Raw genomic sequence first — 25,405 nt, 5'->3', positions numbered from 1 at the left:
ACACACACACACATATATATATATATATATATATATATATATATATATAGTGATTTCAAACATAATATATTTCTTTTGTTGCCAATTTTATTAATACAAGTAAATACAGACTTTAAAAAATTATCAAATAACAAAAATTAATGCCTATACAAGGTTATACAAGGATCGAGAGAAAGTTTGTCCCTTAATTGCATTTCAACGAATGTTACACAAGATAAAATGAAAATTAAAGTGAAGTTTCACATGAAATTGTATTAACGGTATACTTAGAAAATTCATAAAAATTTTTATTGATTCGTAACCTAAGAATATAAATATAAAATGCAGATTGATTCTTTCCTGAAAATTCGCAAATAATTTTAATTCTCGTACTAATAAATAGACGAATCCGCCCGAGCTTTATATCAATGTAACCGTCTTCTTTACGACTTAAAGCAAAGGCTACGACTATAAGATTTTGGGTTATTTAAAATTTATGCAATTATAAGAAATGTGAGAAATGGGAGATGAAGTAAGAAGTATCTACCACGTTATCTATAAAGTCATCGGAGATAAACAATGCCGTCAAGTATACGTTAGGAGAAATAAATTTTGTACTAAGAAAAAAGACGCGAGGCACATGATAGTTCTTTACCAATTTACGCTCTGTTAATAAATTGCTAATTCTTTGCAATCTCTTAACGTTTTGTTAATAATTTTTAGACGATTAAAGAACAATGGATAAACATGTACAAATCAGATGTTCCATTAGAGAATGGAATTCCTTTAAAAAAAAAAAGTGCGGTACATTCCAACAAAAAACTAATGTAAGAGATGACTTATATATACATAAATTATTCGTAAAAGTGTAAACACGTATTATACGTTGCAAAAATTACAGAATTGCGGTGCTTGTTAATATATTGGCCACTTTCATATATTCGAATAACATTAGCTATCATAGAAACACAATCAACACTCGTTGATTGAAACTAAGGCATTTTTATATTTATCAACGTGAGTGAATAAAGTGCACTACTATTTTAAAAGAGTATTTTTCATATTTATCAACTATTTATTAGATTATGATTAATTATATAATATTTATTATTATTATAATGTGAATAAATAAATTATATATTTCTTTGCTTAAATCAGTCTTCAATGACTAGTGATTAAAATAATGTTATTTAATATGTAACAATATGATATTATAAAAAGAAGCACTATTGATTCTTTTTCAACTAAATCTAATAATTTTCACGCATTTCCTCCCTCGAGACATCACAAAAGCTAATACTCGCATTATACCATAAGCATAATATTAAAAATGTATCAATTTACATAAAAATAATTTCATTTTCATGACGTAACTATTTCAATATATTTTTCACATACGACGTCATCATAAAAGTAGCTTATAATAACAAAGCATATATATTATTTTCAATATAAAGCATTTATTCCTCCATAATGTCGTATAAAAATTATAAATAAGATATTCATCGGCAACTTTTATCTTATTGTCTAATCATGTAAAGATAATTTATCCTAATGAGATATTAATTATTTTGAAAAATCAATAACATCTAGCAGCACCTTTGAGCTTTAAGATAACTTTATAATGTACAGAATAGACGTCAGAGTAAATGTTAAATGTTGCTGCTTGGCTATACAGTAGAAATTAATCGTCAGCATCGAATTTTCATGATTTCAGTCAATTCATTTCATATTCGAATGAAGTTCAAATACAGTTTTAATTCGGATTAAGGCGCCCGTGTATCCACACGGGTTGAAATGTAGAAATCAAAGATCGCGCTATCCATTATGTCCATTAAAAAGAAAAATCGACTTTCTTTCAAGATATAATGGCGAGTATCATCGATTTTCAGGACACATTTCATATTTATAATTGATATTTATAAAAACGTATAATAGAAATTTAGTTGGGGAGAGAAATTAGTAGTATTCGTAGTTCACAGTTTTAAAGTAAAGTTTAAAACTTCGGTGAATATAATTTATTACAAATAAAGCAATTAATGGTTAAGGAAATGGAACATTCGAAAATACATTTCATTAATAATTAAAAAGATATTTACATTGGATATAGATGGAAGCATATTTTTATAAATAAAAGTAACTACGAAAATATAAATAAGAAACAATTTTATTTTATTTTTACTACGTTTTTTGTTACATTAAAATTTTCATGTCAAATTGTCTATCGTACGAGTGGAACGGATTCATTTTTTTTTTTTTTTAAATTGTTTACCTAACTAATAATGGTCTGTCGGTGAACATTCAATTTAATTTTTAGTATACTTTTTAATATATCTTTAGTATTAATCTTCACATGAATATGAAATTTCTTATGAACTTTAAGTAATTCCGTAAGAGTATATTTTTGGAATATGTGATTCAAAAAAAAATTTGTAGATTGGCACGAAATTAGTCACTGCGGTGCATACATAAGAAATATAGATATTGAATTTTGAGACAAATCAATATCTCAAAGTCTCGAATTTATCTTAAATATATAAAGAAAAAATTTTTAAATAAGTTTCTTAATTTTCGACTATATACCTTTGTTCATTATTTGTTTATTATGTATAAGTTTGGACTTTTAAATACTTATTGCAATGAAATAAATTTAATAAAATAGCAATATTACAATTATTTAAAATTAAATACATCATTATAATAATTTCATTAAAATAATAAACGGAATAAGGTGAATGCGTAATTAATTATTTATATATTTTTCTTGTAATGTTTTGTTATTGAATTCGATAGCTAATAAATATTTATATTATTCGTCATTAATTACAAATGCATAAAAAGCTTACTTTAATATAATTTACTATAATAAATAGTAAATTTGTTTTTATATTGAAAATATGCTCTCGCTCTATATACTCGCTCTATTACTATTATGTTACTCCTAAATGCTCAAAAGGTCCAATTTGTAATTTGAAATAATGAAAACAAATACAGCAAATGCAATGAAAACTCATATGTGCCAGAGAATATCTTTGCGACCATCACGTGTTAAAAGTGCTGTCTGCTGCATCACACATACATCCATAAACGGCTGATGGTAACCGCAAAAAGCCGAATGCTGGCTGCAACGTCGACATGAATACACACAAAAGACTTTGCAATTTTTGTTAAGTGATAGCGCAAAATGAATAGTTTCGATTATATAAAGGGAAGAAGTGTAAAAATAATTCATCTCCGGTATAAGAATTTCTGTCATATATACATCAGCAATGCATCTTACCAAGTTCCTATTTCGGTTAGTCTCTCTCTCTCTCTCTCTCTCTCTCTCTCTCTCTCTCTCTTTCACTATATATATATTGTATATATATATATATATATTGTATATATTGTATTACATTATGTTTCTTTGATTTTATAAAAATATCGTTTGTTTATATAATCCATCATAAGTATAAAAAGAGAAAAAAATAGTTTGGAGGTAGGGACAAAGAAAAATTATGAGAGAGTTTCCAGGTTTAACTTCACTAGCCTACAAGTATTCGTTGCTCCTAGTATACACATTATATGACTAAGAAATAAAGAGAAAAAGAGCAATGCGAGCGCGTGAAAAAAGCAATAGAGAAGAGAAGAATGAGAACTGAAAGAGAAATCGAGACAGTCAGAGAGAAAATAGAGTAAAGAGAGAAAAAGAGAAAGTGGGTAAAATCGATGGAAATCGGGGTTGGAGAAAAGCTGTAGTAGCACGAGAGAACCAAACTCGGGGCTGAAAATAGCACAGAACGAGGTATTCATTATCTTTCTCGCTCTTTCGCGTACCTTCGATGCAACAATACCTATGCGCACGATTTTCTATCTTATTTCCTATCTCTTGTTTTGTATATTTATTTCCTTTTCTTTTCTCGTTTCAATCTGCAGCTTCTCATTCTATAATTTAGTCGACAAACGTATTAGTAGTAAGAGTATTAAAAGTTATATAGTCGGACAATTCGTTAATAAATATTAGTAAAATTATTTTAACTGTGGCAAGAATGAAATATATAGTATGACATTTAACAAATGTTATGTTTCATTTCTTAATTTAAAAAATAAAGGATTTCTTAAGTACTCTTGATTAAATGTTGCTTGTTTGAGTGAAAAAGATAAAGGGTTTTATGGATTTTTTTTTTTTTTTTTTTTTTTTCATAAAAAAACTATGAAATTATTTTAGTCCCGAAAGATCAATCGGTTTACATTTCATTTAACTCAGACAGTGCATTACGGATTTAATAATTCTAAAAATATTGTTAAAGAAAGCGTTGCCGATTTTTAGCTTTTACCTTTCTCTTATTAACGATTTTCAATTATGCATCGGAAAACTTTATCATCGAATATTCAACAAATAATTATTTTCAAGACCATACATTCACAGCAATATATATTTTCAAAGGCTTAAAAAAATTTCCTATTAATGCCAATATTAGAGGTGAATATTAAAAAAATTTGTAATATTCATGTCATTGATGTTAACATAAAACATAAATTTTATTCTATTAGAATATCATGTGCTCTTTGAACAAAATTGTTTCAATTTTTCTGTCAATCTGTTCAATTTTAAATTGTTAAAACTCACGTACAATGAACATATAATTTTTATATAAATCTAACAATTATTTGTTTCTGATAAATCATTATTTATAATAACTATATTATCTGTAGTTTTAATCTGATAAAATAAAGTAATAATTAATAAAAGAAATTGATTTAAACTTATTGATAGCCTAGATACTTTATAAAATTCATTCATTCTATTTGTACGAATTACATTCCATTATCCTTAGAGACATTTTTTGTAAACCATTTTTAAAAACCATTTTTAATCGGTATTTACTACATGTCAAACGATAAAAGAATAAACAAAAAATTGCATTTAATCGTATAAGTTACTTCTATTTTTATAAATTCTAAATAATGCAAAGAAAGTTTTGGAGAACTCAAGTTCTTTTATGCCAATCTATAATCATAATCATCTTCGCAGTCGTTATTATTGAAGAGATGAATTCTAATAAAAGAAAAGAAGAATTTTCACGGTGCCTTCTCTTTGGGATCACGCACTTTTGTCTTATCAGTTTCGATAGGCTAATTTTATCGATAATGTTCATAGGGTAAAAAAAAAATTCAAACATCATTTTTTCTTAAGAATCACATTTATCTCATAAAATGGTATGCGATTAGTTTTTAAATAGAACTTACAATCATATTTAACTATTTAATGCTAAACGAATTGATACAGTTATATATATATATATATATATATATATATATATATATATATGTAGGATTAAGTAGAATATCATTGTTGAGCTCTCGTGTTATTTTTTTCACCTACACGAAGGATAGGAATGCATGGCACGATAAATACAATAGCGATGTACATATCTACATGGCATGTATTAGTTTCTTGGCATAACTTTAGAAAGAGATTAAAGAAGCTGGCACCGATAATGGTTCAAGATAACGAAACTGACGGCAGGTGATATTTATGAGACCGTGATTAACATACATAATTAATGCATCGCACATAGGATTGAATTGAATTTTTGTATATTTGTACTAATCTGAGAATTATATGGGAAACTTAATTGTATATTACGTCGAAGTACAATATATAGCGATATCGAGCAGCGTTCGCTATAAAGTCTTATATCGTCGTGTGGTTGCATTATTGCTGTTGATTTATATCCTCGAGCACTAAAATCTCGATGCACAGTTAACGTCGATATCAAGTAGGCGAACTCTTAATGTAATCGACTATTGGGTAAATAATGCGTATGAACAAATTGTGAATACAGTAAAACGTGAAGAGTTGTTAAAATCTTAGCAATTTATCGATGAGGTATTGAAAGGCAAAAGATTATCCGAAGAAAAAACATTTGCTATCTTTCAAAATCATATGATGGATACAAAAAATTCATAATGATAAATCCAGCAGATATATAGATTACCGAATTCTGTTAACCATATTTATTTTACATACTTTCCATATGCGTTATTTTACTCTCATAAATTTCTTTTAATCATAAAATTTCTTGTAATATTGTGCAAAATTAATATTAAATAATAGACAAAAATAGAATAATTTAGTCAATAAAAATACCTTATAATTCACAAGCAGTAAAATTTCTTTTGTAGTGACTTTTTGTACTTTAATTATGATCTAATAAAAAAAAAAAAAAACGTAAAATAATTATAGCCGAAAAACAAGCAAATTACAGAGTTAATATATCTGAAATAAACTTTCTGCATCATATACCTTTTTGTACATCAGCTTATAGCATAATAAACTAATCATAATTTAAATTATAAAAGTTATACAAATAATTGTTGAAAACAGTTGAAATTAAAAATCCGTAATAAAAAGGTAAAATTTGTCTAACAGTAATTAAATATTTCGTAGAAAGTATTCAGCCATGGCATTATGTTTTATAATTTTAGCCTTACAGTTTTTTTTTCACTTTGATTACTAAATACTAAATTAAATTTTTATTATTAAATAAAACAGTATGTATGTATGTATATATATATATATATATATATATATATATATACATACCTATTCGATAGTATTAAATTTAATATAATTTCTAATACTAAATTACATCGTTTTGTATTAAAATGTTATTAAACACTCGCGTTAAATTCTAAATTCTAAAATTATCTAAAAAAAAAAAATTACTTCTTCTTTTAAATTTAAGCGAGGCTTGTTCTGTAATTGTTCTTCAGATAAATTAAAGGACTTAATGAGCTCAAAGTAGGTGTGAAATTTTCGACTCTGCCGCTTTAGTTTTTTTTAACAGTAATATTAATGCACCGGTACGATAATGTACGTAATTCGCGTCACATTTTTTCAAATAACACTCGACGCGCTTATATACGCGACAGCGATGAAAAAAAAAGACTATAAAAGCACGCGCGCCTGACTTTTTGGAAGTATGCCAGAATTCGGTTCTTCACCTCGATTAGATGAATGTTGCGCTTGAGGTTATGCTTCAAGCTATGTTATTCCACTTATGAATATACATATATACACATACATACATACATACATACATACATGCATGCATACATACATACATGCATGCATGCATATGCGCAGGCAAACGCACACGCACATAATCTCGTTTTAATTCAATTTTGTGAAATGACACCTCATACTAGCCGCCAATAAATTTGTTGGATGTAGTGGTAACGAAAATGATTAAAAAGTTAATCATTTTCAGTAAGATCGTATACACTGTATATGTCATAAAATCACTAATAATTTGCCATCTCTCATAAACCTTGGAAGCCGTTAAATTAATTAAAATCTATATGACTTTAATTTATAAAAATTCAATACTTTGTAAAATATTGTTGTGAGTTTATAGATAATTGTTTTACAAATCTAAAACAATATATGAAAAAAAAAAAAAAAAAAAAAAAAAAAAAAAAATGTTGGCTAATTGAATACGAGAAAAAAACAAAATTTTTATTATCATTTCGTTACTAAAATTCTTTTAATTACAAATTTATCTTATTACATTTATCTGCTTCTATATTACTTATTTATTAAGAAATTTAATACAAATATTAATGAAATTGACATCATTGGTCATATTATAATCTAAATGATATATTCCAATAGTAAGCTTACTATTTATGAATTTTATCTCACAATATACGAAAGATCGACTGCGTAATTTTAAATATACAAGGCAAAAAGCATACTCGTGTGACGTCGTAAGCCGTATTATTATAAGTAGCACAATACATGTCTATAATACGGATAAAATAAACAATTCGTCTGCATGCATTATTAATAATAACTTCTAAGCGATATAAAATATGGATGAGAAAATAGCTCACACTAGTTAAACTATTTATAAAATTCTACGGGAAGAAGTCCGTTTAGAAAAAAAAAAAAAAAAAAGAAAGAAAGTCGCATTCGTATGTAAATAATTCTGCTGCTTAAAATTACATATTTGATTGGAGCCAGATAAAAGCACTAAGCCATTCAAGCCGTGGCACTACTCCTATTAAGTTTTCGATCGCTACGCATATCACGTACGTACATGTTCATCAGCGGAGCCAAGTTCTATCACAACGGCTCCGATTAATCACTCACGTAGCAAAAAAAAATCATCTCTTTGCTATAAAGAAAAAGAACGAGATGAAAAACAAGAATGGGGCATCGCGACTTTGATACTGTTCGCCCGAGAAATCGCAGCTACGGTGACGATAGCAGTGCAAATTTCGTCAGCGCAAAACTGCTCGGCTCCGCCTGCCTGCCTGCCTGCCTATCTGTATCTTCGTTGTTTGCGACTTTAGTTTCTCTTCGTGCCTCCCGGTTGCTACACATCACCAACTGGACAAATAAATTATGGTTTTGTTGGGAGCGTCGTCGAGTAAATTAATACGCTCGCTGTTTATTTATAGCCGATGCGGAAAAAGTTCTGATTGACTGAGGAATAATAATTATTATTATATATTTGGGTTTACTCGCGTGATTATTAGATTTAGAAAATGTATCTAAGAAAAAAATAAAAAAGGAAAAAGACAAAAAAATTGCCGATTATGTACTCTTTAAAACATTAACAATTTCATCAACGGTATAATTTCAATGCCGTTTATAAAAAAAAAATAAAATAAAATAAAATAAAAAAAAAAAAAACAACAACAACAACAACAACAATAAAGAAACACTAAATATAACAAGCTAAATCCGTTTTATATTAAAATTCTTAATAATTTTTATTCCATTGTGACAAAAACAATCTATGGCCCTCTTCAAAATCTAGTCTCTGAAGAATGTAAATGTGTGCGCGCGCGCGCGCGCGCGCGTGTGTGTGTGTGTACGTATATGTAAGAGTTAATTTGATGGAATATCTTGACGGCGATCATTCTATCAATTTAATCAAAAACCCACGGAATAACCGAGAATCCCAATCTATCACAGGTTAAATAAATTAAGCGGATATAAATCTTAAGTCTCTTATTTGAAGTTGTTTATTAAAGGAAAACATGCTTGAAATATTTAAAGCCGTAAAATATGTATATAAGTGTTTTAGTATTACAAAAAACAATGTTATAAAATACGACGCAAAATTTTAAGACAAAACAAAGTAGTTGGTAAATCAATAACACCATAAAAGCAGCGACTGTTGTAAATGATCGAGAATGTGATCTACATTTCTAGTTCGAGGTGTCACTGCATAAATATATCCTGTTCACAAAATTGCGTAAACGCAAATTCAAAATAACGTTTAGAATATACAATTACAGTATCCCTTTATATGTATTGATACAATATGCTCATTCTCTCTCTCTCTCTCTCTCTCTCTCTCTCTCTCGCTATATATATATATATATATATATATATTAGCACGTATGACTTGATTAGTGGAGTATCGTAATAAAAAAAACTTTGGCGTATTTATCAATAAACAAATATCCTTGATACATAAATTATGTAAGCTACAAAAGGCGGTAATGATTGCCCATCCACACACACACACACACACACACACACACAGGCAGACAGAGAGAGAAAGACACAGAGAGAGATGTGATAATAATAATGTACCGTACTCTAGTAGCAAACGGATGAGCGCATTTTCTGAAAATATTAAGGTAAGTGGATATAATTACTGTTGACCATTACCTCCTATAAATATTGCATCTTCGTATTTATTCAGAAACACTTTTGCACAGTAATGTGATTTGTTTCACAGACCTTGTAAAAACGAGCGAGTAAGAGAACAAAATGTCTTCGAAATATCGATTACCGACAATGCCATATGAAACAAAATGGATTTCTGAGTATGACCGTCTACTAAACCAATTAAAATTACTGGATAAAGTAATGCGGTCTATTAGATTGTCGTTGAGCGTCCTAACCTTCGATACATTAGGACCATACGATCCCTTTGCTCTATTAATTTTTTTATTTACAATTATGAAGCTGTATAATGCAATAGCCATGGTAAAATTTTATTATTGTGCCATTAATTACGAATAAAAAAAAAAAACATTTTACATTAGAGTCGTCATAAAAGAAATGAAAAGCATCGAAATGCAAATGGAATAATTCACGAACATATATATATATATATATATATATATATATCAATTTTTTATTAAATATAATTTTGTATAAATTTGTTATAAATTATGTTATGAAACAAGTAAAATTAATAAATATAAAATGAACGATAATAAAATTAGTCTTAATCATTTCGATAACCATAAGAAATTGTTAATGTAACAAGGATCGTCGCAATGAACGAATACAAATTCCTTTAATTATTTTCAATAATAAACATTGATTGATCGTGATATTTAAAAGTACAAATTGCGAATAAAATTATATCAGTATAAAATATACTATCGATACAGATAAAATAAATATTATTAGAAACGTTAAAAATAAACAAATGCAAAATAAACATATAAAAGCAAAAACATGTATATAATTCATTTCGTTATATAATTAATTTCAACGATTATTTATTACTTTATCATTTCGGATTCATAAATACAAGTGTATATTGAATGAAATTTATAATTATAGAAAAACTTTAACTTTACGAAATCTAGAATTTTATGAAGTATTATGAAAATTATATTTAACACATTTTTATTCGTGCTATTAATGTATTCGATTATTTGCAAAATTCATTTAATTACAATGAAGCAATTATTTCGAATATATACATATAAATGTATTTGAAACTTATTAAATTACATAAAAAAAAGTAAATCATTTCACTATTGGCTTGAAAAAAAAGTTCACCAGTACAACGATTCTTCCTATATATGCACAGAAATTTAATGCGATTGCCAAAACCTTTTTAATTCCTTTCAAAAACTTAGAATTATATTTCTTAGAAAACAATAATTTAAAAATAAATCTGCTTATCAAATTTCATCTAATATTATATTTACAAATACTTAAAGAATGTTAAGAAGTGAAATTTTATGTTCATTATTACGATTTCTATTTTGATTCGCAAAAGCCTCGGACAAGTTCACTATCGAAACAACGTGAGGACAAGTTCGTTTACCTTGTATAATTTTCCATGTTCCTTAAATATTTCACACCACCTAATTTTAACGTAGTTCGATCATTATAACAAGAGAGTATATTTAGATTTATACAAAGATATTATAATCAATATTAATGTACATCGTTTGTTCTTTTAATTTTTTAATTTCTTAAGGTATAAAGATTACTACGACTCGGTGGAAAAAAAATTTTTAAATAAAATTTATTTTAGAATATAAAACTCATACAAACTACAATTGTTCATCCAAACAACATTATTCTTAATCGTTGGCTCCTCGCTACATATTATTCGACACATATTATATCTTTATATCTCATATCCTATATATTATATTAGTAAACTGTAATATAATTAATCAACAACAGTACAAAAATTTTACGATTTAAAATAATAAATAAAATAGTATATTAATAGAAACTAAAGAAAGCTGCGGTTTAGTTTTCAACCTTAGAACGTATTCAATTCTAGATTAATGATGATTATTTTTTCAGCGATACGTCATTAAAAGCATTAATAATACTTGATAAATCTAGGTAATAAAGATAGAATTTATTTTTATAATACAATAAAAAATTGTACTAAAAAACTAATTTATATCCCATTCTCATTTACATAACATCAATATATTTAATGTAATAAAGTAAAAGAAAAATCCTAAATGTATAAAGCAAAAATTACATGCGCTAAATACGTTCGCACAACATGAAACACTTTGGCTTGAGCTATCGAACTCACCTTCAATCACATTCTGAAATTGATAATTGTTTAAAATGTTCCTTGACATTTCAAGGCCATAATATGGCAGTAGAAAAGAAGAAAATCGTTATTAATTTGAAACTGCCCTTGATAACGGACTTGTATATCAATCAGTAAGGCGTTTATATAGAACGAGATACTATTTGATATTCAACATCAATAAGCAATGTAAACGAGAGAGGGGAGAGAGAGAGAGAAAGAGAGAGAGAGAGAGAGAGAGAGAGAGAGAGAGAGAGCGAATGAAAAGACAACGTACAATCTTTTATTGATAGTGACCGGTCATAATCAGTTCGTTTACCTTTGTAAATAAATCATAAATATACAAAGGTATTATTCGTTTATATAATTCTTACGCAATAATGTGAGCAGCTAAATTTATATTCATATACAATGAAGAAATATAAACTTAAAATTACATGTTGAAATAAAATTTGAAAAAACAAATCTTGTAAATAAGGCATTCATTCTATTTATAATTAAAATTTGCAAATTACATATATTATACATGTTTCTTATCTGTCCGTATTAATACTTCTTTCTGTTTAACTATATTATACATCATTTTTGATCATTTATTATCTAAATTACAATATAACAAATGAATATGATAAACTTTTTTCTTCTTTAAGCAATGTAAAGATATTTTAAAATCAAAAGAAATTCTTGTAAATTCATCTTCTATTATTTACGAACTATTTAATCTTATACAATAATTATGATAATATTTATAAGATCAAATAATACTAATATTATCGAATTAATTAAATAAGTACTGTGAATATTAATATTTTTTGTATTCTATATCGTATATTAACAATATCTTATGAAATCTATATCGATTTGTAAACATTGTTTATGTTTAATTTTGTGTTTATAAAACTACATAGAATATTATAATTTATCAATAATTTATATTTATAGTAAATAAATATTAGTTTTATTTTAATTATAATTATTTTTAATTTGAGGACCTTTATTATTTTATTTTAATATTATCCATTAATTTTATCCATAGGATAAATGATGTAAAAATTTTAGTAAAACTATGTTTTATTGTATAAATTTAACTATTATATTTCACATTTTTTAATTGTGATTTGTTATTCGTGAATGTTAAATAATTTACTAGAACTTCTTTTCTTTTTTTTTAATCTATTCAATAGATTATTATTATTGGTGTCTTATTCCCAAAGTACTTATCTCAATTTATATTATAATATTCAAGACCACTTACAAAATTTCTATTTAATGATTTTCCAATTAATTCTAAATATATTCAGTTTGAAAAAAAAAAAAAATGTTATTGAACTATAAAATTTTTATATAAGTATATGAATTATAAAATTAATAATTTTATAAATACAACATTTTTAAATAAATCAACTTATTCTTCGTATTAAAATTTTCTACATTTGTTTATTACATTATTAATTGGCAAGTTTTTAAGTTTTTAATAATTAAATAATTTTATACCGATTAAAAATTTCAGCTAAATATATACTCTTTCATCTGTCATTAAATCGTTGAACATCAAATCTATCTTCTAAATTTGTCTGCTTTCACTCTATTCTATTTATCGGCGGTAATTTTAATGTAATTATTACGATTACTAAATACGATCGGCCTTTTATTATTTTTAACTCTATATAATTTATATAAAACGTCAATCATAACACGTGCTTGTAATAAAATAATTTGCATTTATATCTATTACATTTACCAGGATTACATTAGCTTTATTACTAACATTATTAAAAAAAAAAAAAAAAATTTGCCTATTCTGTGATTAAATATATAATATTAAAAGCACTTTAAAATATAGCCAGATAATTAAAAAAAAAAAAAAAAAAAAAAAAGGTTTATAAAGCACGTACAACAATCTATAAGTTTCAGTTTTCAATTCTAATTGAATTTTTAAATTGATTTATATATATTTACATTATATTTTTCATTTTATTTACTTTATTATCCAATATATTTATAATTCTCCTATTGATATTAAACGATTGAAAATTTTCGAATTCAAATACGCTGAACGTACATTCCAAGAATTTATAAGTATAATGAAAATTCACAAGATTGTACCAACAGTAATGGTTCTCTACGCTAATGAAGGTCGATTTATCTGGTTTATCTGTTAATATTGCTATTTTTCGATTTATTTAGGAGCTTGTTTGGACGTAACATTAAATTAATTCAACGTAAAAGAAAACACAATTACTCGAAGTTCCTAATCATCTCATTTTCTGAATCGCTGTATCGATAAAACTGTACTAATCTATTTCAGTTACGGCGGATCCACATGTTCCTATTTTAAGAATATTGGAAACATTTTATGTTTCTAATTTAATAACTTAATTATTTTATCTTTGTTTTCCATCGTGCTATTTCTTATTGGAAATCTAAATAAACAACTATTTACCTCGTTAATATGTTATTCAGAGAAATAAAATTCATTATCGTACTTATACCTTACGTCTGTGTATCTAATATTTATCAATGTATTTATTAGTAAAGATTAATGATATTCGTATCCTGTTTTCATTGACTATTCCCGATTGCTTGTTTGTGTTTCAACAAATATTCTTCATATTCCAAGAGGATTTACCATGGGTAACCCGACGATAGATAAATGATGATAGAAATATGTGAAACTACATGTAAAACTAATATTTATATTATTTATTAATTAAATAATAATCATATTGCTTCTAATAAAAGTGATTAAAATAATATTATTGGTTATAAAAGATTCGCTTTACAAAAATTTTCTTTAACAAATAAGCATCTAACTTAAGACAAATAATTGTTAATTATAAAGTTTTTATTAGAATGTTCATTTGTTTTTCTACTTTTCGAATTTTATTAATATCGAATTTGGTATATAATTATTCAATATAAATTTCAAGACTCCAAAACCTATATATTAGTATTTTTAAGGAAAGATTTTATTTTAGCTCATTTCTCACGTGTGCGTTCGAACGCGCGTGAAATGTGTTTATGTATGTGTACATGCTTGGATGTGTGTATTATATCCTAAGCTTTCTTTATTAATATAATGAGCTAATTGTATGAAAATTGAAATTATTAGTTTCAAGTCATTTAAAGTAAGTATATTGTTGCTATCCAGTTTTTAACCAAATGCATACTAACATTTAACGCGCCTTCATATTTTAATTATCTTACTAATTTTAATCTTACATTGTTAATTACGTATTTGAATCTACATTTGAGATAGCTATAGAAAGCAGTAAGTTATTACCTTCTTATTATACTCATTTCTTTGACATGTTATTTTATCTTCTAATATTTGTAATCGTCTTTCCTTATTGTTTCTAAAAAGATATGTTACTAGCGTTATTAACGTTACGACTATTTTACAAATTGTAAATTTTCGACATCATAATAATAAGCAAGGTTTTAGAAGTTTTGCCAACTGCACCGAAATACCATTTCTAAAGTTAGATCTTTTCCAAATTTTCGTTTGATTTTTTTTTTTTTTTTTTTTTTTTTTTTTATTATTATTATTTACTGCCTTTGTAACTAAATATTGAACATTATTTGTTTGCTCGAAAATTTTATTATATTTACTTGTGAGGAGTAAGTACAATTTTCGTCTCTATACTTGTAGAAAATCAATTATATATTTCGTAATATTATAAAATTGTCTTTTACGCCTCTTGCATATGTAGGCGTGACACCGTTGTTACGGATAATACAATAAAAATGATTAAAATAGAATTATTATTTCTAACATATTCTTATAATATATAAATATGACATAGTTGAAAAAAGAATTGCTTAATTCGACAAAATTATAATCTACATAATAGAAAAACATCTCTCAATTTCCCTAATTAGTAACAGTATTAACATTTAAATTAACATTAAGAAAAAAAAAAAAAAAAAAAAAAAAGCAAAAGATATGACATTAAAAAAAATCTAAATATAAAATAAATTGCATATAATTCCAATCAAGCTATCATTAATTTATTCATATAAAAAAGAATGGATTTCGAATGACACATTTCATACGTTCGAATATATTGTATTTGAGATGGAATAAGCAAATGAAAAGCGATGGAGGATATTTTATTGAGTAAGTGAGTTCATTGTGAAAATTATTATTCGAGGCTGGAACTGAAATGTTCCAAGTGGCTATAACTTCAGTAACATAACAAGCATTAAATATTACACGCTGGATATTTTCCGGACCAAATTACACGATCGTAGTACCACCACAAGGTGACGACGCCCTTCTGCAAGAAAAGAGCAATTTCCGCGTCAATGCGCGTGGATTGCAGCGAATGGAAAAGCTTTCGTTCACATGTATAGGTAGCTTGACTAGAGACTTATATGGAAATAAACGGTACGATGCGTACTAAATAATAAATAAAGTTGAAGCAGATGGTAGAGTATGAAATAATGTGATCTACTATCCTAATGCAACATTGTAAGTGTTGTAGGTTATAATAAAGCCATTTCATTTATTTATAGTAGCATCTATTAATTCATTATATTTGCTTATGATTAAAAAAGTAAATTCTATTATAAATTATCAACGACAACAAAAAATTTACCGCTCAAATGCAACAGAAGAAAACCAATTCAAAGGAATGGCGATGACTTTTATTCAAAGAGGATTGAAAGGAATAGAATTTTGTGTGTTTAATTCCCTTTAAAGCTCATTAAAATTTACGATATATTATAGTTGTAAAAAAAAAAAAAAAAAAAAAAAAAAAGCAAATGAATACATTAATGAATAACAAAAATATACAATAATAAGCTTTTCAATAATAAATATCATATGAGCTGTTATTAAATTTTTATTCTTTTTTTTTCTTAATATTATATCATAGATTTAATAATAATAATAACATAACTATAAACTTACACTTTTTAGTAATATGAGTGAAATATATTGTTTCATATAATACATAATATATATTTTTAATATTATAAATTATCTGCTTGTTTCTCCTATAATATCAATAGGAAATTTCATCAAATAAAATATTTTTATTACACTAGTCCACCGAACTTGACTAATAATTATTTATAACAAAAATTAATGCATCATTGCACAATATGAGAATTACATGCCACACTTGTCGTATTTCTAATATTCAAAAATATAATACGTATCAAAAAAAAAAAAAAAGGAAAAGTTAATATAAAAGTGTCGATGAACATAATTCTAATAAAAATACAATGATAATAACATTCATATTAATTTATTATATAAAAACACCATTCTAGCTTATACTTTACATACTTGATTAATATTCTAACTATGAAATATAAGGACATTATATGTATAAAGAGTACATTAAAGCATCACACTCAATGTAAATAAAAGATCGAGCAGAATTATATATTATATATGTCTATTATATAAAGATTTTCCCTTCTAAACGCATAAAAAAAATACAGTTTGTTGGCTCATTTCTACAATCATAGCTAATATACAAAGCCTTCGATACTATAAAATATGTGTCTTTATGTGTAACGTTCAGCTTACTCGGCAATGTCATTGCCTGAAAATATTATAAGCTAATGCGCAATGAGACAAAAAAAAAGTGATATCTATGGCCCATAACCATAACATAAAGAAGAAAAAATTCTTTGTATTGTATGGCACTCCTATACGACTTTGGTGTTCGCAGTAATAGGGGACACTAAAAGCACAATCACTAATCTCTTACTTCGCGGTTGAGAATTTGATTAAGTAGGATGAAGCTATTATATTAAAAAAAAAAAAAAAAAAAAAAAAAAAAAAGAATAACCAAACAACTATTATAGACGATAAAGTTGATCAAAATTTGAATTTAACCACACTACGTAATAATTTCTTTCCTTCGTTAACTTCTCTTACTCCCCGCTGACATTTTTACATAAAAATATTTAATCTTCACAGTGTGATCTTTATTAATTAGTAATTATTAATCTTTGATAATGTATTAAGCTTTTAGAATAAATTTTAATCGTACTTGCCAAAAATAAATGCTATATTGTTAATGAGAAATATAAAACACATCATGTGAAATTGATATATTCTGTTTCATCTATTTTTTAATATTGAAATTACGATCAAAAGTTTCGTAACTACTTATTTCATATTTTATAAATGAACTTCTGAACTATTATCTTGTACATCTGTTAAGATTAATTAATTAAATTCTAAATTTGTTAGTTACTGCAACCTTAGTATTGCTACAATCTGATAATTACAATGAATATATATTTAAAGCTCGGCTTAATTGAAATTTGGATTTTGTTAAGTTTCATCATTTGACGTTGTTAGCAGTGGTTAGAAATTTCACTATAATATCATATTTATATTATTCTGCGATTTATTCATTTACGTAGTAACAGAATGTTTTAACAAGATTTAAAAAATAATTAATATTATTTAATCTGTCATTCTTATGATGATTAAATAAAATCGATAAATCTTAGATAAACTTTAATAGTTGAGTAAAAATATTTGCTGCCGTGTTTATATTTGACTTGTTTTAGTTTGATTTATCAGGAATCTATAATATTGAGTAATAAGTATGTTTCACAAATCCAATCTTATAAATAATGTTTATATGTTGTTATACTTGTTTTTTTTTTTTTTTTTTTTTTTTTTTTTAATATTATTACATTTACACGTTGCAATTTAATGTGAAATTCTATAAATTCATTGTAAATTAATATTCTGTGAATTAATCGGTATAAGAAGCTCGAGCGATGTTAAACTGAGTAGATAATATGTTGAAGTATAAGTTTCAACTAAATGGATAATGTCAATAAATCGATATTAAATAAAATTCCAATTGCTTTAATTAAATTAGAAATTAATAGTTAAAAGAAGAAAAAAAAACCTTATTAAAACGATGCTCGAGGAATATAAAAAAAATACATTTAACAAGCTAATACAATGAAACGTTCGCAGCACTATTGTCTTTTTAAAAATATTTACCAGTAAGCACAAGCAACCATTGCCATTCCAATACATATCGAATTTGAATGTAAAATAATTCTTTAGAGTCACTAATCCCGTTATTTTCGTCAGTTTTCAAAGCTAAGTATATCTACTTCCTCTGTCTCCCTTTACAATCTCGCTCACTTTGTATTTTGTAGCCTCTGATAATGCGACGCGTACGAACGCCTCCGGAAAGAGAACGTAATTGTTCATCTCGGGGAAGCTTTTAAGCATCCTATGCTACTAACAAAATATGTGGTGCGAATGCCGTGCACAAAAAGCTTATGAATCGCTATTAACTTAAAAGTTACATTAGTCTTTACGCGAATTTCATTCTTTTGACAGATCAAATGTATGTATGTAACGTTCATAATCTAACGCTCATTATTCCTAAAAACTTTATGCTTTATATTTTTCATGACAAGGCTTTTTCATATTTTCAATCTTAACAATGATCGATAATATAAATAATTAATTAATCGTGTAATTGATAGCTTAGCAAATACATGCTCGTCGACTCGTCATTAAACAATTGTTAGTTGAATTTATCATTATCAATAATCTTCTGTATTTTCTATGTCTCTTCCAAATAATCGCACAGCGTGTAAAATGACGATTTTTATACAAACTCAATTGACTTTTAAAATTGGTATGACAATACTTAGCATCGACCGATCTTGTATAAAATATATATTTCAATTAACCATTGATAAAAGAATGCTTGATAAATGAAGGATAATACCCAAGTTTATAATTAATTTTTCAAACTGAAATAGAAGGATTTTCGTGCATTATATTATAAGATCGTGTACAAAATTTTTTTTGTAGACTAGAATTGACTAGAATTTTTCCGTTTTGTCATCGTCTAATGAAAAGTGCTCTCAAAATAAGACCAAAAGAATTGAGAGTGTAAATAGCGCATTCATTCAATTGAGCAATAGAATGTAAAATCTTATTCCCAGAAGGACAAAGCCAACGAATAAGAAGTATAGAGGAGCGCGGATGGCAGATAGGAGTAGAATTAATAAAAATGCAAGGAGGGAGGAGGAAACATTCGTTGGATGATTAAGAGATGGCAGACATATTTAATAGCACGTGAGAGTAAGTAGCATATGCGCGCGGATGTTTGGAATTCTCTTGCTGCGTTCTCGCGCGCCTGTTGATTCGCTGTATGGAATTGCGAGTGATTACTCGTAAAACGAGCTGATAAAATTTTACGTGCGCCTTAGTTGTGCGATAGAACAAAAAATCGCTTTATTCGCTTTAGCCTCGTATGCATCATTTAATCCCTTTTTCTTTTCTATGCAGCGTGAAAAAAAGAAATTGGATTGAAGTTAATATTTTGACATGTAGAGCAGTTATGTAATTGTACGTGTAGGCACTATGCATAGTTTTGGAAAAGCATAATTATCAATTTTGCTAATCAATAGCTCGAATATGATAACGATTCTCTATATGTTTAATTTGCAAATCGATAGATGTTCGATAAAAAATTAGATATAAAGCGATAAGTCAACGCTGTTTTAATTATAAACATCTTACAATTAGCAATAACTCCAATTTCCTATGTATATATATATATATATATATATATATATATATATTCATATGTTATATACGCTAATTTCGTCTTTATTACGTAGAATTCTTTTGAGATGAAAAACAACAATAAAAATAAGGCAAAACTGTTTAATATGTGAATTTTATTGCTTAAATTTTATAAATAATTATTCTAATAATTTGTACGAAAACATCGTAGGATATCAAACTATTGATATTCATAAAAAAAAATTATACGTAAAAAAAATTTCCAATAGCATATTAATTTTTATTCAATGAATACATCAAGAATTTAATCAAAATTAACATATTTGAAATGAAATTGAATACACAGTCATCGACGACTCGAATTTTCTCGTTCAACCTCACTAACGTTCACTTATAGATCACACACACACGCGTGAAGTTGAAATTTTTATCAACATATGGCGAAGCTTTTGTTATAAAGTTTATGATTTTAATTGAAATACCGGGAATATATGTGAATAATCGCACAATTATCATACTCGATTTAATATAAACGCATATTATATGAAACTCAAAGAATTGATTTTAAAATAATGTGAAAAAATATTAATTTCAGTTTGTTATAATTATTCGCCATTGCGGGATAAATGAAATTGACTTTTTACTCCAATTTAACCGATGATTATATATAGATGATAGATCAATATTCAAAATTAATGATTAATATATTAAAAAGATATTTCCCTCAATACGTATGTAGAGGCTGTAATTTAATAATTTAATTATTTATGTCACATTACAGCTTGGCACTTCCAATGCTAATTTCTAAGAATTTTAAAGGCAAAAATTAACTAGTTTATTAAGTTGTTGTAATGACAAGTACTATTTAATATAAATTATTAAATACGTTTTTCCATTCAAGAAAAAGCCAAAGCTATTCGCTTGATAATTCGCTTGATAATTAAATTAATAATCCATGTCTGTATAATCTGTAATAATCCAGTTGCGAAGGTAAGTATTTAGCCACATAAAAGAAAACTTATTTATATAATTTATTATGATGACGAAATAAGTAAACAGTTTTTACACAATGTGCTGCATTTAAGACTGTAACGAATCTCTCTCTCTCTCTCTCTCTCTCTCTCTCTCTCTCTTATATATATATATATATATATATATATATATATATATATATATATATATATCTTTTGATACGTCGTTCATTTTACTTTTGTTTCTATTTCGTACATCAAAGTGTTAATGAATATAAATGTTTGCAAACAAGATTCGCGTTCTAAACTGTTGGTCTTTGATTTAATACTCTAAATTTTTTATGTTCTCCGTCTAGCTTTTATAGTGCTTTCGCTAGTAATAAAATTCGATTTACGTTTAAAAGTGTTGTTTTCTGTAAATCTTTGTTTTAAAAACAAGTTTATCTTAAGATTGTTATTTAATATATCTGTTTATTGTTACATAATCACTGTAGAATTTATATCGGAAAATTCATTATTATTTACATAATTATTTATTTTGAATCTATTTATTATCATGAAAATTAAATGCATCATAAATATCATAAAATGCATATTTTGTATAAATTATACCATTTGATTAAATTATAAAATTAATAATACGTGGGTAAATAATATATTGAGCGAGATATAGTCTCAAAAACTTTATAATAATATACAAAATATTCTTTTCTTATATTATAATATCATTCAGATAGTTAGATACTCGAGTAATTTTTTTTCTTTTTTATTTTTTCATTATCCAATGTCTTTATTTAAATAAAAGGAAAGTTAAAGGGTAAAGCTGGAATTTGAAATGAATTATTGAAAATGCAATTCAAATAATTATTTGCAACTAAATTACACTCGTCATTGATATCAATTTCAACCTTACTGCGCAAATTTATTCAAATTACGAATAAAAAAACATTAAAATAATAATAATTTTTCAATATAATTTGAATCTTGAGCATTGTCAAATATTTATTTTAACGACGGCAATTAAATAAATATCCATGCAGCTTTAAAGATTTTTATGGCATATATATGCCATAAAAAATATTAATGATATTTTTCATTCGACTATTAAGTAAATATTAGGATGGACCATCTTGCCAATCCTAAAAGAAGTAAAACATACTTCAGTAAATACTTAAAAATATACTTAACTTTATAAAAAGTCTTTTATAAATTATTCCGACTGTCTTTGTACTTCATCTATAGAAATCAAGTATTTATTATTTGCCGAATGTTATATTCCCTATTTAAAATTCCTTATTTAAAATATTAATGTAAGGATAGCTTTATTTTTATATAAATTATTTCAGATTCACTTATCACTCTTTTCTGCATAGTCTTATTTCTGTTTAATGTTTAATATTTCGAAGATATTTCCTAATATCTATAATAATTATATTACTACATTTATTTTCGATATTTAATGAAATGTGTAAATCCCAGCCATTACTATCTGATCTTCCATACCGACAGCAAATCAATAAATTTCCATAATCAAACAAATATTTTAACTCTCAAAATTATATTAAACAATAATGTTTTGTTGCACAGGATCGAGTGTATAGATGGGTGGATGTTTGCACGTAAGAATGACAGATTTATGAAATAAGCAATTAGTTAAATTTCAATATACGCGAGCGCGCGCGCGCGCGCGCGCACACACACACACACACACACACACACACACACACATATTAAATATTTAATAATAAATACCATAGTTAAATATAGTCTTTCAATATTTTCTGATAAATTTGATATGAAATTATATTTTTAAACAAGTATAGTATTTGAAAATTAGCATTCATATAAAGAAATCTGACAGATTAAAAAAACAAAAATCATTCGTTCAAAATACATCTAATAATTTTTTTCATTTACAAAATTTACTTATGAATTTATGTAAAAAAGAAATATGGTAAAATTTTTTTAAAAAAAATTCATTTAATAACCAACGATACATTTTTACTCTACTTACATTCATGTATTATTTGCAAAGTTTGTATGTGATTGTGAGAGTGTCGCTTTACTTGCAATAACAATCACTAATCAAATAATCAGCAAATATACATAGAAGGAACGGGCAGACATTTAATTGTAAAATTAGAATAGTTCTATTATTTAGATTTTTTTGTTTTGGATTTGTAAACTCAATATTACGTTCTTGGGGTTTGCTTGTTTCATGATATTATACAGCCGATAAACATAATATGATAAGCTTGTTGTAATCATCGCTTGCTTAATTTATAATCTCTTAATTCGTTATAATGTTTGAAATATATATATATATATATATATATATATATATATATATATATATATATATATATATATTAATACATTGGAGTGACCATCGAGCAAGATTTGTAATAATTGAGATTATCCTCTACTTCCTCCGTTGAATTATTCGATTAAAGTTTTTCCGATTAATCCGTAATGTCGTGGTACCCCGTTACAAAAAAATAATTTTAAATTAAATCGCTCGAATATTAATACTCCGCAACTATCAACCTCGCCGACCATTATTGCAGAAGAGTTGTGCCAATGGCAAACAATTGGCACAACAGCTTTTCCGCTTGTTTCAAATTCCTCGTCCCACCGTACAACAATGTTCAGGCTATCACTCCTCTACAATATCATCTCAATAACCGGGTCATACAAAATAATCACAATCACAACAACAAACAACAAACAACAAACAACAAACACGAAACAACTATAATAGTAACCAGTAGCAGTAATAACGGTAATTGTAATTGTAATTTTTATATTTATTTTAATTTTAATTTTAATTTTAATTTTAATTTTAATTAAAAATAATGCATAATAATGATGATAATGATAATAACAATAGAAATAATAGTACTAATAATATAGGGACAGAAATGTTAATGATAATGATAATAATGAGAGAAGAGAAAGAAAAGGAGAAAAAAAAAAGAAAAATAAATCCAGCTCGTGGGTCTTCGATAATAAGATAAAGCTAAAGAACACTCGAGAGTTCATTGTCCCAGATCCGCGGGAATCTCCTTGAAGCACATTACGTTGACAATTGCTCGGCAGCGTTGTGCACGTTGTCGTGCAAGTGACGTGCGACCATTCAACAGCCTGTCGCTCGCCAACACGCGCGCTCGCGAACAGCCGCGAAGCCCTGGAGAACCCGAGAGAGGGCCCGGACACGGGATTGATTATCATGATCGGCACTTACCATATGAAGTCCTTGCAGTGGCTGCAGAACGTCGGCTGCCTGAAGAATCGCGGCATGAAGCTGTGATTCTTCACGACGTATACGTTCTTCTTCTTCAAGGCGCCCTTGCGGCCCCGCAGCTTCTTGGCGAAGGCCGTGGTCGCGTCCGCGGGCCCTAGGGAGTCCTCCTGGTTATTATCCTCGTTGTCCGCCATCTCGCTACCCGGTTTACGGATCAAGGCTCTCGCGAATTACGGACCCTTGACCTTCGTCCCTCCGCGGGACGTTCGCGCGCTCCGGACGACGATCGGAGTCACCCGGGTGCTGAATCGACGATGGGCCTCTTCGCCTCGGCCGCTCGACGAAGCAACTGGTGCGCTCACCTGTCCGATTTATTTGCCACCGATTATTCCAATTTGACGTGTCCGTCGCCCGGTGCACTCCCTTGGATCATTTGTTGCAAGGGACGGACGGGGAGGGAGAAGCGCTAGAGAGATCAACAAGCAAGGCGCGCGCACGAGCGAGTGAACGAGCGGGCGCTCGTGCGAAAACGAGAGAAAGAAAAATAGAGAGTGCGTGCGTGCGTGCGCGCGCGCGTCTGTGTGTGTCTGTGTGTATGCGTGTGTGTGCGTGCGTGTGCGTGCGTGTGCGTGTGTGTGTGCGCGCGCGCGTGTGTTAGTATATTTGGTTGTAAGAGAGAGAGAGAGAGAGAGAGAGAGAGAGAGAGGGAGAGAGAGAGAGAGAAGGACAAAGAGAGGAAGAGAGAGAGCAATGAGGGAAAACGACACAAGCACCGAACAATAATTATGCACACACTGTTGCTAATGTTGCTGTTGTTATTTTTTTTGTTGTTTTTGTTGTTTTTGTTGATGATGTT

General features: G+C 27.3%; 1 protein-coding gene across 4 annotated transcripts in view; it reads right to left on the bottom strand.

Moving 5' to 3' along the window:
- Pkc53E (Protein C kinase 53E) overlaps window positions 1-25,405 on the bottom strand; it is a 102,267-nt gene extending 76,862 nt beyond the window's left edge. For all 4 annotated transcript variants that reach the window (XM_011502934.1, XM_011502936.1, XM_011502935.1 and 1 more), the window contains exons 1-2: window positions 25,345-25,405; window positions 24,550-24,911 (exon numbers count right to left, since the gene is read on the bottom strand). In XM_011502934.1, coding sequence (XP_011501236.1) covers window positions 24,550-24,743 — 194 coding nt within the window. In that variant the 5' untranslated portion in view covers window positions 24,744-24,911; window positions 25,345-25,405. The remainder of the gene's footprint in view (window positions 1-24,549; window positions 24,912-25,344) is intronic.

Source organism: Ceratosolen solmsi, unplaced genomic scaffold (assembly GCF_000503995.2).
Source record: "Ceratosolen solmsi marchali unplaced genomic scaffold, CerSol_1.0 scaffold61, whole genome shotgun sequence".
NCBI lineage: Eukaryota > Metazoa > Arthropoda > Insecta > Hymenoptera > Agaonidae > Ceratosolen > Ceratosolen solmsi.
Note: the sequence above shows the minus strand (reverse complement) of the source record. Positions and strands in the feature narration are given on the sequence as shown.